The sequence below is a fragment of the Myotis myotis genome, unplaced genomic scaffold (genome assembly GCF_014108235.1).
Source record: "Myotis myotis isolate mMyoMyo1 unplaced genomic scaffold, mMyoMyo1.p scaffold_m19_p_1, whole genome shotgun sequence".
In the NCBI taxonomy this organism is placed as follows: domain Eukaryota; kingdom Metazoa; phylum Chordata; class Mammalia; order Chiroptera; family Vespertilionidae; genus Myotis; species Myotis myotis.
In genome coordinates this window covers 54,286,209-54,303,472 of record NW_023416313.1, presented here as the reverse complement: position 1 = coordinate 54,303,472, position 17,264 = coordinate 54,286,209, and the positions used below count along the sequence as shown (strand labels likewise).

The 17,264-nt window shown below is 41.0% G+C and overlaps 1 protein-coding gene across 1 annotated transcript in view; it reads right to left on the bottom strand.

Annotated features, from left to right (window-relative positions):
- Positions 1–14,384, bottom strand: part of LOC118670571 (vesicle-associated membrane protein 714-like) — a 50,954-nt gene extending 36,570 nt beyond the window's left edge. Inside the window, exons 1-4 of the mRNA XM_036337600.1 lie at positions 14,274–14,384; positions 8,033–8,103; positions 4,098–4,194; positions 391–492 (exon numbers count right to left, since the gene is read on the bottom strand). Coding sequence (XP_036193493.1) covers positions 391–492; positions 4,098–4,194; positions 8,033–8,103; positions 14,274–14,351 — 348 coding nt within the window. The 5' untranslated portion in view covers positions 14,352–14,384. The remainder of the gene's footprint in view (positions 1–390; positions 493–4,097; positions 4,195–8,032; positions 8,104–14,273) is intronic.
- Positions 14,385–17,264: the final 2,880 nt, after the last annotated feature.

Here is a 17,264-nt window from a genome sequence, read left to right as displayed (position 1 = left end):
AACAAGTTTTATTCAGAGAGGTCCAGTTTTTGTTCCTGTCCCCATCTTTACCACAGGCAACCATTGGAATGTTTTTGATTTATCCTTTCCTTGCACACCTCCAGCACTTTTTTTTCCTTTTATACTATAAGCAAACAAACAGATATATTGTATTTATTCCCTCTTCCTTAAATGGTTGCATATGTAAATAAGTAACAGTATACCATACAGACTTTTTTTTATTCTTATTTTATTCATTTATCAATACATTATGGATATCATTACTTATCATTATATAGAGATAGAAGTTCTCAGTCGAATTCATCTTTACAGCTCTTAACTCATAATTCCTAACTGATTTGAAAGCTTCAATACTAACAATATTTAGGAATACAGCTGGAGGTTACATACCATATACTTTCCTAATACTTGCTGAAAATCGGCAGCAATGGCATTTGAAGGAGAAAAATGTTCTTGTGACATCAAAGGATTTTTCAGAAAAATATCACTAACCTGGGGAAATGAATGGAAATATTTAAACTATATAGATAATTTCAACTGGATAATTGCAGAGTTAATGTTTATATGAAGCCAAGTCTGGCAGAAACCTGAAATAAAAGAAACTAGGACATTTCAAGATTTTTCATGGCAGGGTGTCTTTTCTATTTAAAGATACAGTATTCACGAAAACTGCTTGCCCAGGCTTCTCCGCTGCTTAGTATAGATTACAACCTCATACTGAGAGATCCTTAATTCTTTGGTGTATTTGAGGACTTGAGGGGAAGAGCAGATGTTTACCTCTGGCAAACAGGGAAATAGGGAGTCCATGATATTTTCTAAATACACACTTATTTTCCCCTCCTGCTCCTATCTTCAAAATCCACTCAATGATTAAAAAACAATCCCAACTAAAAGTCATGATTCTACCTTTCAAAACTTACAGAGTTGTTACAGACACTTCCAAGTTTCAAGAAGAAATTCTGATAATTGTTTGTACTAAAAGCTGTATTCACCAGAGGTAGTGGTAAAAATAATATGGTTAGCAATTTTGTGTCATCTGGTTTTGGAAAGGTAGTAAGGTTGGGATGTTTTGTCATAATGGCAGAGAGAAAAAAATTAGAGTACAGTAAATTAAATGGCTAACAGTGTTTAGCATCAAGACTCTAACAACTGTCTAGGTGTAACTGTCACTGTAGAGTGACAATATTAGGTCTTATATCATTTGATTCTATTTTTGAGTATAGTTTGAGCTGTGTTAAAGCAAGTTGGTACACTATACAAATAAAATATGTGCATGGTTTATATATATAATTATCTATACATTAAATATATATGCTATTGAGAAAATATTTAAAATATTAGTAAAACTTCATTTCTTTCTAAATAGACACTTCTCGAAAGAGGACATAACAGAAGGCCAAGAGACATGAAAACATGCTCAAAGTCACTAATCATGCAAGAGATGCAAATCAAAACAACAATGAGGTACCATCTCACACCTGTCAGAATGGATATCATCAACAGATCAACAAACGACAAGTGCTGGAGAGGATGTGGAGAAAAAGGAACACTTGTGCACTGCTGGTGGGAATGCAGACTGGTGCAGCCACTATGGAAGACAGTATGGAGTTTCCTTAAAAAACTGAAAATGGAACTCCCATTTGACCCTGTGATCCCACTTCTAGGAATATATCCCAGGAAACCAGAAACACCAATCAGAAAGGATATATGCACCCATATGTTCATAGCAGCACAATTCACCATAGCTAAGATCTGGAAACAGCCTAAGTGCCCATCAGTAGATGAATGGATTAGAAAACGGTGGTACATCTACACGATGGAATACTATGCTGCTGTAAAAAAGAAGGAACTCCTACCATTTGCAACGGCATGGATGGAACTGGAGAGCATTATGCTAAGTGAAATAAGCCAGTCAATGAAGGAAAAATACCACATGATCTCACTCATTCATGGATAATAGAGACCATTATAAACTTTTGAACAGTAATAGATACAGAGGCAGAGCTGCCTCAAACAGATTGTCAAACTGCAGCGGGAAGGCCGGGGAAAGTTGGGGGGCAGGAGGGAGGGGTATAAGAGATCAACCGAAGGACTTGTATGCATGCATATATGCATAATCAATGGACATGGGACACTGGGGGGTGGGGGAGGCCAGGGGATAGTCAAGGGTGGGGAAAAAAAAAAAGACACATATGTAATACCCTTTGTAATACTTTAAGCAATTAAAAAAATAAAAAAAAAAAAATAAAAAAAAAAATAAAATAAAATGCAAAAAACAAAACAAAACAAAAAAATATATATATATTTTATTGATTTTTCACAGAGAGGAAGGGAGAGGGACAGAGAGCTAGAAACATCGATGAGAGAGAAACATCAATCAGCTGCCTCCTGCACACTCCCCATTGGGGATGTGCCCGCAACCAAGGTACCTGCCCCCGACCAGAATTGAACCTGGGACCCTTGAGTCTGCAGGCCGATGCTCCATCCACTGAGCCAAACCGGTTTGGGCTCTTTCTTATTTTTAAAGAACAAAATAAAGACTGATTTTTTATTTTTTTATTTTTATTTTATTTTATTTTTTTTTACAAATTTTTTTTTAATATATTTTATTGATTTTTTACAGAGAGGAAGGGAGAGAGATAGAGAGTCAGAAACATTGATGAGAGAGAAACATCGATCAGCCACCTCCTGCACATCCCCCACTGGGGATGTGCCCGCAACCCAGGTACATGCCCTTGACCGGAATCGAACCTGGGACCTTTCAGTCCGCAGGCCGACGCTCTATCCACTGAGCCAAACCGGTTTTGGCAAGACTGATTTTTTAAATTTAAATTCTTTATTGTTGAAAATATTACGTATGTCTCCTTTTTTTACCCCATTGAATTCTCCCTGGCTGCTCCCACCCCCCAGCACATGCTCTCACCCCCCTACTGTCTGTGTCCATTAGTTATACTTACATGCATGCATACAAGTCCTTTGGTTGACCTCTTACCCACCCCCCTCTCACTCGTCCCTCCCTTCCCTCTGAGGTTTGATGGTCTGTTCAATGCTTCTATGTCTCTGGATCTATTTTTGTTCATCAGTTTATGTTGTTCATTATATTCCACAAATGAGTGAGATCATGTGATACTCATCCTTCTCTGACTGCCTTATTTCACTTTGCATCCAGTTCCATCCATGCTGTTGCAAATGGTAAGAGTTCCTTCTTTTTTTACCACAGCGTAGTATTCCATTGTGTAGATGTACCACAGTTTTCTAATCCATTCATCTACTGATGGGCACTTAGGCTGTTTCCAGATCTTAGCTAATGTAAATTGTGCTGCTATGAATATAGGGGTGCATATATCCTTTCTGATTGGTGTTTCTGATTTCTTGGGATTTAGTCCTAGAAGTGGGATTACTGGGTCAAATGGAAGTTCCATTTTTTAATTTTTTGAGGAAACTCCATACTGTTCTCCACAGTGGCTGCACCAGTCTGCATTCCTACCAGCAGTGTGAGATGGTTCCTTTTTCTCTGCATCCTCTCCAGCACTTGTCGTTTGTTGATCTGTTGATGATATCCATTCTGACAGGTGTGAGATGGTACCTCATTGTTGTTTTGATTTGCATCTCTTGCATGATTAGTGACTTTGAGCATGTTTTCATGTCTCTTGGCCTTCTGTTATGTCCTCTTTCGAGAAGTGTCTATTTAGGTCCTTTGCCCATTTTTTGATTGTATTGTTTATCTTCCTTTTGTTGTATGAGTTCCTATAAATTTTGGAGATTAAACCCTTATCAGATGTCACATTGGCAAATGTGTTCTCCCATGCAGTGAGGGCTTTCTTGTTATTTTGTTGATGGCTTCTTTTGTGACAGATCCTAATAGATCTGAGTAGATTGTCTTTGCAGATCTTCCTTCAGAGTCAGGGAAGTGTGGGAGCAGGAGACAAAGAGGGATGAGGGTAAGAAATCTCTGGAGATCAGTAATGGCTCTGCTTTATAGACAGAGGAATGATCTGCTTTTGTTTAGTGACATTATTGCCCATAAACTATAAAATAGAGACCTCATAATTTCAGAAAAGGTAAAGGTCCTTAAGGTAGTATAACAAATTACTTACATTTTTAAGAAATGCAGATGGTGTTACAATATCCAATGCATTGTCTGAGGCACATAGGTAAATGATTCCATCAATGAAGAGACTGTGATAGACAAAGCTGTGAAAAGAATACATTCATTTACATGATAATATTAAAGAAATTAAGTATCGCCGAAACCGGTTTGGCTCAGTGGATAGAGCGTCGGCCTGCGGACTGAAGGGTCCCAGGTTCAATTCCGGCCAAGGGCATGTACCTGGGTTGCGGGCATAACCCCAGTAGGAGATGTGCAGGAGGCAGCTGATCGATGTTTCTCTCTCATCGATGTTTCTAACTCTCTGTCTCTCTCCCTTCCTCTCTGTAAAAAATCAATAGAATATATTTAAAAAAAAAAAAGAAATTAAGTATCTATGTAGCTCATTTAATTTCATTTAAGTTCTCATTAATAGTATAAGAACTATCTATATAACTTTTAGAATCAGAATAATTAGAATATCTTTCATATATTTAAAAATTAAATTATATTAAACAAAAGCTAAAAAATTTGAAGATGTCTATTTATTTATTTAATATATTTTCTATTGATTTCAGAAAGGGAGAAGGAGGGAGATAGAAAAATTGATGATGAGAATCATTGATTGGCTGCCTCCTGCATGTCCCCTACTGGGAATTAAGCCCACAGGAATCAAACCATGACCTCCTGGTTCATAGGTCAATATCACTGAGCCACACCAGCTGGGCTGAATATGTATTTAAAATAAATCAGAGAGAGACAAACATCTATATGAGAGAGAACATTGATTGGTTGCCTCCTGCTCTGACCAGGGTTGGGAATAGAACCTACAACTGAGGTATGTGTCCTTGACTGGAACTGAATCTGGGATCCTTCAGTGTGCGGAGGTGCTGCTCTATCCACTGAGCCAAACTGGTGAGGGCATGGTACAAATATATTTTTTTATTATATTTTATTGATTTTTTTACAGAGAGGAAGGGAGAAGGCTAGAGAGTTAGAAACATTGATGAGAGAGAAGCATCGATCAGCTGCCTTCTGCACACTCCCTACTGGGGATGTGCCCGCAACCAAGGTACATGCCCTTGACTGGAACTGAACCTGGGACCCTTGAGTCCGCAGGCTGATGCTCTATCCATTGAGCCAAACCGGCTAGGGCTACAAATATTTTTAATGATGATATTGACTGATACAAAAAATTCCCACTTGGAAAATGTTTTATTTTTAATACATTATGTATGATTTTATGTAAAGTTTAAAAGCAGGCAAAGTTAAACTAAAGTATTACGAATTAGGATAATGGCTTCCTTTGGAGCAGTGGAAGTGGTTAGGAAGAAGAATGAAGAGGGCTTCTGGGAAGCTGGAGATAGTCTGTTTCTTGACCTGGTGGTAACAGGAGTGTTTACTTGGTGATGATTCATCTAGCTATTCACTTAGGATTTGTGCTCTTTTTGTATGGATGTTTACAGCTTATCAAGAAATTTAAAAATCTGTCACTTTTTTTTTGGTTTCAGGACTTTTATGTTATTGACTCCATCACATTGATTACACCTTGAGCTTACACATTAATTTCCGTAGAATATTTTCATAGACATACTTTTCATATTCAGACATCTAATCTATGTGAAATTCAGTTTTTATAGTATAATATAAGGGATCTTACTTTTTCTTTGCCCAGATGGACTGTCATTTTACTAGTATTTGATTTTGCCTCTTGACCCAAAAAGTCCTAAAATATTTACTATCTCACCCTTGATAGGTAAGGGATAGAATGTAAACACTCTATTTCTATTTTACTCTTGGTTGCTCTAGAAATTCAACATGTATATGTAATTTAATTAAGTATAAACTTAATAAAATAATCCAGCACAATATAAGAAACTATTAAAATTATTTAAAATTGGAAAATATTTTTATTTCTAAGTTAAGAGGAGTCTTTGCTGAAAAAGTTGCTAATTCTACCATCTCTCTGAAAGTTGTATATGTGATTTGAAGTAAATTAATAATTGCTATGAAAAGATTATTTTAAATTTTGCTTAGTATGTTATTACTGAGTAACATTCAGAAACCATCTTTAAATGTTACAAACAAACAAACTTGAATATCTGATGTCCAGGATATGCTGTTAACTGACAAAGCAAAGTAGAGAAAACTATGTATGATGTACTACCATTATCTATCATGCTCATATGCTACCAAGGAAAGTACAAATATATATTATGTGTCTCATATAAAAAAGAAAAGAAAAAACGATAAACTAAAAACTTACTCAAAATGATTACCTACATAGGGAGAGAGAGAGAGTCAGTGTAGACAGGAAAGGAATGAAAATTAGACTTCTTAAAGGAAACATATTTTGTATATTTGACTTTGGAACCATATAATTTTACATAATTATAAAATGTTATTAAGTCAAATTTTGAATATTATCTTTAAAAACAAAATGAAAAAAAATGAAGCCACATTTATATTGAGTAACCCAAGCAAGACATGATGGTAGTGTGGTTCCTATGGTATTGGTGGAGTTGTCAGATTCTGGATATATTTGGAAGGTAAAGTCAACAGAATTTGCTGATGGATTGGATTTGGATGTAAAAGAGACAAAAGTCAAGGATCATAAAGGTTTTAGGTCTGAGGAACTGGAAAGTGGAACACTGCAGGAGGAGGGCTGGTTTTAGACATAGGTTTGAGATGCTTATCAGACATCCAATAGAGATGTGGAATGGGCAGCTGGATACATACATTTGGAGTTCAGGAAAGAGGCCCTCAAAAGATTCAAATTAGAATGTATAATACAGGTAAAGCATATCTTTTTTTTATAAAATCATTCCTGCTAATAAGTGAAAATAAAACTAGAATATCACTAATTTGCAAACCCCAATAAGTTAATGGCTCTAGGGTGTAGACAATGAATATCAATGGCTGCTAGTATGTCAAAAGGAAGTATAAGCAGACATTATGTACCATCCGATGAAAAAACATCTGTAGTCTTGCCAAAGTGATCAAGCCTCTTGATCCAGCTGGTTAGAGCATAGTAAACTGCATTTTGAGTATGCAATCAGCAAACTCAGACTCTGGGAAACTCTATAGGTTCTTCAATAAATTGTAAGGATAGGACAGGAATAGAGGAAGAATATGTAGATTAAAGAAATTTAAATAACGTCAAATTAAAAAGTAGGCAGTATTGGGCTCTAATATCTGAGGTGTATATTTAGGTGCTGAAACAATGAAGAAACAGGATAAGTGGCTGCTATAATAGGTAAAAGTTGGAATGATGGGGGAGAAGGAGGAAACTGTGCACAAACAGGACATATGGTGGGGAGTTTTGGGGGTAGTTGGCAGTGTTCTATTTTTTTGGCATAGGTGGCAGTTGCAGTTGGTAGCGGAGTTCCCTTATAAAACTTCATAAAACTATACATTTGCTTGATGTGGTTTTTGTTTTCTTAAAAAAGTCTTTTGACCCCCTTCACCCATTTCTCCCACTACCCGCCAACCCCTACATCTGGCAAACACTAACCTGCTCTCTGTATCTATGAACTTGTTTTTTGTTTTTGTTTTTAGAGTGGTCTTATTGAAGATATTTTAAAGTGGAAGTTTCCTTTTTTATTAATAAAATATTTTGGGTATACCAAAAACAGTATGGAGAATAAGGACAAGAACACTTGTAGACCCACCAATCTATTTAAAATGTTACAGATACAATTAATGTCCCCTGTATACCCTTCCTCAATTTAATTCTTCTCCCATCACTTTGCAAAGGTAAGCACTTTCATGAATTTGGTGCTTATCATTCCCATTCACAATTTTATGCTTCTACATATAGAAGGTCTCCTTTTTGAAGGCTCAATCAAGAGTATATACAACTAATATATTTTTTCCTCATGCCATTATCATTGGAATTATTAGCTGATAATTGTTAAAAAGTAGTTTCATTGGAATATACCTTACCTTCCCATTTGAATTGTGGTCTTTGGTTCAGCTCTAAGAAGCACTAGTCTAAGCACCGTTGCTGCTGTATCCTAAAAATAAATTGTCAGCATTTACTTTGCAGAAGATTGCAGTGTTTTTCATTATTCTCCTAAATTTACTTATTTTCTGATTAGTTTATTAAAGGACAACTGTTTACTAGGAGAACTAATGGGTGGTTATTCATAATTCATGGTAAGAGGCAAGTTATAAATATTAATATGAATATTCAGACTCATGTGAATCTGAAGGAAATTTTTAAAATTACTTAATATACATATCCTGTGTATATACATATAACTGTGCAAATATGGTTTGTACTAGATAATCAGTCTTATTTTTACAGTCATATCATCTACACTAATAAGAGAAACATGCAAATTAACCATCACTCCACCACACCCACCAGCCAATCAGAGAAACTATGCAAATTAACCCAACAAACATGGTGGTTAATTTGCATACACAGGCGCAGAGCGAAAACTGAAGACAACTGAAGATGGTGGTGGCCACAGAGCTGGAGCCAGCAGGAGGCTTGGGTTGCTCCCAGCGATGGAGGAAGCCAAGCTTTCCACCGGCCCTGTACTCTGCTCAAGGAGGGGCTGGGGGCCTGGGTTGCAGGGGGCTTGGGTTGCCAGGAGCAACCCAGGCTTCCAGCTTGCCCTGGGCTCCACTGAAGGAGTGGCTGGGGGCCTGGGTCGTTGGGGGCAACCCAGGCTTCTAGTCCACCCTGGGCTCTGCTGGAGGAGCTGGAAAAAAAAAAGGAGGGACTGGGAGCAGCCGGACCAAAGGCCTGAGGAAAACCGGTGCCGGCAGCTAGGGGAAGGAAGGCCTATTGTGTGAATCTTTGTGCAATGGGCCATTAGTACATATATATATGGCGTCAAGGCTGGGAAGCACTATCTAATCAAATATCTTTTCAGTGACTAAAACTATAAAGGAAATGTTAATGGATTAAAAGTATTCAGCTCTTGTTCTCTGAATACCCTGTCTTTTGGTTAAGAAAAAAATTTTTATTCACTTATCTCTTTCTATCAAACAAATAATTGCTGAGATCTCTTATAGCTGTCTCTTTTTTTAAAAAATATTTTTTAAATTGGTTCCAGAGAAGAAGGGCAAGGGAGAGAGAGAGATAGGAACATCACTGATGAGAGAGAATCATTGATCTGCTGCCTCCTGCACACCTCACTCTGGGGATTGAGCCCGAAACCCAGGCATATGCCCTGACCAAAATTGAACCATGACCTCCTGGTTCATAGGTCAATGTTCAAACACAGCTACACTGGTTTCTTATAGGGCTCATTCTTTGGTTAAAATCTGTAGGATGTTACAATTATCCAGAATTACTTAAGTCTCATTATTTTTCTTTAGAAGTGTAAAAGGAACTGAACCTGAAAGTTACTACTCTTAATTAGCTTTTCCACTTTCACAAAATGACACTTGAAATAAAAACTTTCTGGGAAGTTAAAGCTTATTATTATTATTTTTAATTTTTAAAAAATTAATTTTCACCAAGGATATATTTTACTGATTTTAGAGAAAGAAAGAAATATTAAAACATTGATGTTTGAGATGAGAGAAATATCAGTCAGTTGCCTCCCATACATATCTCCACCAGGGATTGAACCCACAACCTAGGTATGTGCCCTGACTGGGAATCGAATAGCAACCTTTTGATTCACGGTACAACACGACAATTTAACCAACTGAGCCACACTGGCCAGGGCTAAAGCTTATTATTAATGGGAGAGAGTAAAGCTTGAAATTTGTGGGATTGCCTGAAAAATCCAAGCAGTATTCTCTAAGAAAAGATTTCAGAAGAAACAAGAAAAATTAAGGGAGTACATAGACTTTCAGTTACTCTGTTATCATCACTGGAATATATTCCCCTAGCTTTCCGCATGTGTCTCATTTAGAGTAAATAATCAATGAAATAATAGGAAAATTTGAAACAAAGCAAATGGCAACATGAGGCAGTAAAAGAGTGATAACTGAGCTCTAGTTATGTTTTTGTTATAAAAGTACTGCATGACTTAAGAAAGAGAATTGTCTGGGTTGTTTCTTTGTGTGAAGAATGAAGTGGGCAAGATCTGTCCAACTCTAGGATTCTAGGATCCTGTCCAACTCTAGGACCCTAAACAGCAATTGATTTGATCTCATGATTAAGCTTTAGTAGGTACTAATACTTTTCTAATGATTATAAAATAGTTGTGACATTAATATTTAGCATTGAGAAAAGACATGGTAGAACTATTCTTTAAAGCACTTTGTCATTCCTTTCCTTCTCCCCGGTCAGCTTTTTGTACAGCAATCATTCTAAACCTTTAATCCTTTCTTCCAATTGCTCCACCTCTTCCCAATTTCTTACCTTCCTGCATGTTTCATAAAGAGAAGTCATTGGGCTTATGAACACCTTCAACTTTCTGTCTCTCTTCCCTCTTAATTAGGCTTCAAGGAGGAATTGAGAAATGTCTCAAAGCACATAAGAGGTTATACTGCTAAAAAGTGCAGATAAGTGGGTTCCAGGGAGAGGGAAGAGGAGATAAAGTGAGACCCTGGTGAGACTGGAGAACAGCATGAAGGTCAGGATAGCTGCAGCCCAAAAATATGTGGGGGAAGAGGAGATAATCATGGAAAAGTCCTACCAGGGAGGGCCTTGAATGACAGGCTAAGTGGTATGGGCTTTATTCTGTATGTAATCAGGTGCCACCAAATGATTTTAAGCAGGGAGTGACATGATCATGTTTGCTTTTAGCAACAACCACTTGAGCAGCAGTGTGGAGGCTGATTTTGAGAGGGACAAGGCTGAAGTCTGAGAGATCAGTTAGGAGGCACTTTAAAAAATATTATTTATTTATTTATTTAAAAATATATTTTATTGATTTTTTTTACAGAGAGGAAGGGAGAGGGATAGAGAGTTAGAAACATCGATGAGAGAGAAACATCGATCAGCTGCCTCCTGCACACTCCCTACAGGGGATGTGCCCGCAACCAAGGTGCATGCCCTTGACCAGACTCGAACCTGGGACGCTTGAGTCCGCAGGCTGATGCTCTATCCACTGAGCCAAACCAGTTAGGGCAAATATTATTTATTTATATATGAGAGAGAGGGAGAGAGGGAGAGAGGGAGAGAGGGAGAGAGGGAGAGAGGGAGAGAGAGAGAGAGAGAGAGAGAGAGAGAGAGAGAGAGAGATATTCTACCTATTTATGTATCATTGGTATTTATGTATCATTGGTTGATTCTTGTATATACCCTGATCGGATCAAACCCTCAACCTTGGTGTACTGGAATGATGCTCTAACCACCTGAGCTATAGGGCTAGGGCCAGGAGGCACTTTCAATAAACCTTGGTGACAAGAATTGAGAGCCTAGATGACAACATGGTTCAGAAACAAGAAAATGGATTCAAGACATATTCAGGAGACAGAACTAATCGAACTTGGTGACAAAGAACAAATGTGAAGGTGAAGAAGAAGGAAAAATTGAAGGCGACTCCCAGTTTCCAGCTTGAATGGCTCAGTAGAGCTAATCAACAAGATTAGAAATACACGAGGAGGAATTGGGAAATAATTTAGTTCTTCTATTAGGCACTCTAACTGTGGAGAGAGATTACTTTGGAAGTGGGTCTGAGAGTGATCAAAGTAAAGGTGTTCTGTGAGTGAATGAATGTGTCAAGTTAAAAGAGGACTGGAGTTAGAACCCCGAGGAACATAGAGAGAGGGCACTCCTCAAATCCAAGGCTCACATCTTCACTGCCACACTGGATTCCACTCCTTTGTGCTCCTTTAGTCTTGCTCCACCAACAGCCCCTTCCTCTCTTATAGCTCCAGACTCTTTGCATTAGCCTACATACATGTGAAAGTTTTCTCTGTACTAAAAAACGAGGCCCCCTCCTGGACCATGCTTTTCTAGCTTTCCCTGTATCTCATTCCCTTTCTAAATTCTTGAAAGAACAATCTAACTTCACTCTCTTTACTTCCTCATCTCCCATTCACCTGGCTTAAAGCAATCTGGCGTCTGCCTCTACCGAACTGCTAACTGTATGGTCAGCAATCATCTCCTAACTATAGAATTTAATGAACACCTTTTAGATCTTGTTCAACTTCTTTGGGGCATGAAAGTTTCTTGTAACTTTCTTTTCTTGGCTTTCAGGACACCACTGCTCTCACCCACTTCTACTATCTTCAACTGTTAGCCTTGACCCTCTGAGTGCTACACTGAACATTTTATCACTTAAAGCTTTTGGGGATAGGTGGGAGGAATAAATACACAAATCGATTGGCCATTTCCAATAGGCAACAAAATTCAACCTGTCCCAAACTGTACTCTCCTGCCCTGCGTTCCCTCTGACTCTCTCCTCCACAATCCTCCTCCTCCATCTGTAGTTTCTATATTGTTTACTGACACCTGAGGTGGGGGTGGGGGGGTGGGGGGTGGGGGGGAGGGAGGGGCAGGGGGGGACAAATCATCACATTGTACACCTTAAACTCACACAGTTATATGGCAATTCTATTTCAATAGAGCTGGGGGGAAAAAAATAAAAAAATTAAGAAGCATCCTAGGCATGACCCTGTCACTAACTCCTGAGGATTAGTTTTACAAAGTGTTTCTTAGGATCTACCCCCTCCTTTCTATATGCACTATCATTGCCTTAGCTCAGGCCCTTAGATCTTCTACATTAAACTGTAATAGTACCATCCTTACTGGTTCTCTCCCCTCCAACCCACCTTTGTACCAAACCAAATGTACCAGAAGATAAGTCAGATCATGCTATTCCTTTATATATTTAACTAGAGGCCCGATGCATGAAATTCGTGCAAGAGTAGGCCTTCTTTCGCCCAGCTGCTGGCACCGGCTTCCCTCTGGCATCTGGAACCCAGGCTTCCCTCGCAGCCCTGGCTTTGTCCTGAAGGTCATCTGGAAGGACATCCAGTCTAATTAGCATATTACGCTTTTATTATTATAGACTAGAGGCCTTGAGCACAAAAATTTGTGCACTCGGGAGGGCCCCTCAGCCCGGCCTGTGCCCTCTCGCAGTCTGGGACCCCTCGGGGAATGACCACCTGCTGGCTTAGGCCGCTCCCCGGGAGATTGGGCCTAAGCTGGCAGTCAGACATCCCTCTGGCAGCCCGGCAGCCCTCGGGGGATGTTCACTTGCCAGCGGGGAGCAGGCCTAAGCTGCAGTCGGACATCCTTAGTGCTGCTGAGGAGGCGGGAGAGGTTCCCACCACCACCTCTGTACTGGCAGCCATCAGCCTGGCTTGTGGCTGAGCAGAGCTCCCCCTGTGGGAGCGCCCTGACCACCAGGGGGCAGCTCCTGCATTGAGCGTCTGTCCCCTGGTGGTCAGTGTGTGTCATAGTGACCAGTCATTCCCAGTCCTTCTGCTGTTAGGGTCAATTTGCATATTATCATTTTATTATATAGGATTATGTCCATAGTTTCTCTAGGACAAAAAGAAAAAAAGAAGATAGGCCCCTTCATTAACTATTCTCTGCCCACCTTTCTGATCGAATCTTAATATCCTACACACTAGGGCCCTGTGCTCTACCTGGCCCCACTGAGGTTCTTGAGGCGGGCTGTTTCCTCTGCTCGGAGTCCCCATTTCGCTTTCCTGTGCCGCTAAGACAACTCTTACAAGGCTTCTAAGCCAAGCGCCCTACCATCATCTCTGTGGTCGCAAGCAGCCACCGGCCTGAGTGTCACAGGAGCAGGCTGGACCTGCCCCCACTGGAATACTTCTCACACTGCAGGACTCCTGTAGGCCGCCCTGGGACATAAAAGTACCTGCGCTCATCAAGCGGCAACTTCAGGTGCTGTCTTCTCTTCATTGCTGCGCCCCTCACCCCTTTAACCGGGGATTACACAGCGAATGCATGTCCAATAAGTGCGTGTGGATCTGCGGTCATTTCTCCTCAGGGGAGAGAAAACCCGGAGGGTTCTCCGGCATTGGACAGGGCTGCTGCTATCACCGCCAAAGGGGTCGCATGCAGCACCACCCCTAACCCCTAGGCGGCGCCCGTGCGGCTCCGCTCTTCTGCAGCTCGAGAGGCTCCGGCCCGGGACTCCCTGCCGCGCAGCCAGCCGCGCACGGGGGCGGGGCTTCTCGTCCCCACTCGCCGCCCATTCGGGCCTCCCGGCAGCGCCGCCTCCTGAGGGGCGGGCCCGGCAGGCATTACCTTTCAAAACCGAACGCGCCAAGGCGGAGGTGACGATAGGAGTACCTGATAGGAGCCGCCGGTCCAGGCCAGATCCGCCAGGATCACTCGGCCATTAGCAATGCAGCTGTAGGTGATCGTCATTGTGGGCGGGCCAGTGAAAGGCAGGTTCCCGCCAGACCCAACCGCCCGCGGTAGCCTCGGGGCGGAGACTGGGGCGGGGCTCTGGAGGGGGCGGTGTATGCGCAGGCGCGAGGAGCGGTTGATTGGCAGTGAGGGAGGCGGGGCCATTTCTTGCCCGGGTTGAGTCTGTGATGAGCTGGGGGGCGGGAGCAAGGGCCGAAGTTTGTGGAAAAACTAGCGTTGGGTGAGTGAAGCCCTTCTTTGTGGCCATCCTTAAAATCACTGAAGAGCCAGTTTACTTCACAGTGCTCACCTACAGAGAATTCATTCACAATCTAACACATGTAAAATATAGACCTTGATTTAAAATAAAATTCATTCATTAACTCGAGCATTGGTTGAACTCACACGATGTGCTAAGTGCCTTAGGTTAGCAAGTATGCATAGCTGTAGGCCTCGCTGAGGAGGTCGTATTCTAGAAGTGGTTACAGAGGTACATGCAGATAAGCGCCAATCTCAAGTGATATATATATATATGAAAATAAACTAAGTTGCAGAAGCTGGAGTGGAGGCAGTTAATCCTTGGGAGAGGGAGCAAAACTTTCAAAGTCTCTCTGGGACTTAGAGGATGGGTTGGAATTCTCTAAGTGGGGAGGAAAGCTAGGGCAGGCTGAGCAGAGGGAACAGCTCTGAAAGGTTTGAAGGAAAGCAAGGCTGGGGAATGGCTGTGCGTGAGTGGCAGAGGAAAGGCGAATGATAGGGGGGTGGGCAGGAGATGAGAGTGGTAGTAGTGGTCGAATGACTCTTGTTATCCTAGACCTAGACCTTGAATTCCTGGCCAAGAATTTTTTCATTAGTATGGCCTTGCGGAAGAGTGGAAAGAAATCAGATAAAACTTGGATTCAGATATAGACATTGCTATTTACTCTGTGCCTGGAATGTAACTTAACTTCTGAGACTCAGTATCCTAATCTATAAGATGAGGAGAGTTGTCAAGTTTAAATTAAGCAAATATGCAAATTCTTAGTATATAGTAGGTAAGCAATTGCAATCCTTTTTGTGATAAACACATGAATGAAAATTACTTTATTGCTCCCAAATGGTATAACTTAAAAAAAAAAAAAAAGCAATCCATGTCCTTCAGCGGTGCCTGGCAGGAGGTGAAGACAGGTAAGTAATTGAGTTTATCTAACCCAGGGTGATCAAATTGGGTTTAACAAGCAAGCCACAAAACTGGTCTGAACTGTAGCTCTTGAGAATGATGCCTTCTTCAATCACCTATCCTTCTATATAAAGAAAATCTTGAATCAATGTATTTTATCAGCTTAGAGGTAATGCCTTGTGCTACAGGTGGGGTGGCTGAATTAAAAGCTCTGGTTACATTGCTAATATGTGGGAAAATGAAATATGTTAATTCGGAGGTAATGTGTTGGTATATTCTTGCTTACAGTAAAAATAAGCAGAACAAACTTGGTCGTATTGCAGTGCACCTTCTGTTTATTAAATAGTGGAGCAGAGAGTGGCTGGGCAATGAAATCATGAGCTGTGGTCATGTAACAAGCACCTGATAGTTGGAGAGGTATATATGGGACCTCCCTTGTCTCAGTTTCACCTTGTCATTAAAACAATCCTGTGTGGTGGGTGCACGTTTCACAATCCACAAATTCAGGCCTATACCAATGTAAGCTGTAATTTATAATATAACTCTTTCTTTCTTTGAGCCCCATTTTTTTTTTTATATCTTATTGATTTTTTTACAGAGAGGAGGGGAGAGGGACAGAGAGTTAGGGACATCGATGAGAGAGGAACATTGATCAGCTGCCTCCTGCACACTCCCTACTGGGGATGTGCCCGCAACCAAGGTACATGCCCTTGGCCGGAATCGAACCTGGGACCCTTCAGTCTGCAGGCCGATGCTCTATCCACTGAGCCAAACCGGTTAGGGCTCTTTGAGCCCCATTTTACCTGATATTTGAGGCTGAATCTGGGTAGTGTTGGGTTTCCTCAGTTAACTCAGGACCTCCCCTTCCCTTCTTTCTACATGGGGTGGCATCTATGTGTGTGTGGGAACCTAGAGGAGGGGGAGATCTTCTGACTCATGACCTTCATCTCTCCAAGGTGGCACCTGCTGCTAATGTTTGTTAATCTCTGTCTCCGATCGCCAGTTACATACTCTACAAGGCCCTTCAGGTGCTCTGGCTCTCTCTCAGCCACGCTTGTGGCCCTGTTGTGGGGGCAAGGAAACTTTCTGTTGCATTCTGAGGTGGTGGGAGCCTGGAGAGGCCCTGCCCCACACACCATGCTCCAGCCCTGTCACTCTGTAGTCATATGGGGAGCGCCTCTTAGACCTTACCTCACCTGGGAAGCCAGCCCTTGAGTCCCCAATTTACTGAGCATCTTCTCATCATTATAGTCTATCCACTTCACCTTCCAGTGGGGACTCTGGCGAATTGGATTGCTTCCTTCGGACTCTCTGCCCTCCTTCAGCCTGTGGGAACTCCAGTTAGCCTAGTTGGGAACCTCCTATCACCCCAGGTGTTCTTCTCAATTTATGGCATTTATGTTGGTGTTTGCTGTCCATATACTCTCTCTTCAGGGAGTTTCCAAAATCTATTTTGAAACATTAACAGCTGAGAATCTTTTTCTTCTTTCCCTGCCCTTTCTTCCTCCTCTGTCCTTCCTCTTCTTCCTCCATTTTCTTTGTTCTTAATTTTTATGCAAAAGGGATAACTGAGAATAAAAAGCACAGCAGGTAATACAAAACATCACAGGTATTTCCATCTTTCCCTTGATAGTTTGACAAAACCTGGAAGATGGAGCAGGTGAGAAGGTGGATCCCTGGGAAGGAGAAATCGGACATTTCACCATTTTCCATTTTAAAACAAGATTTTAGACCTTTTGACAACTTTCACTGATTTTACTGTTAATGCTTTT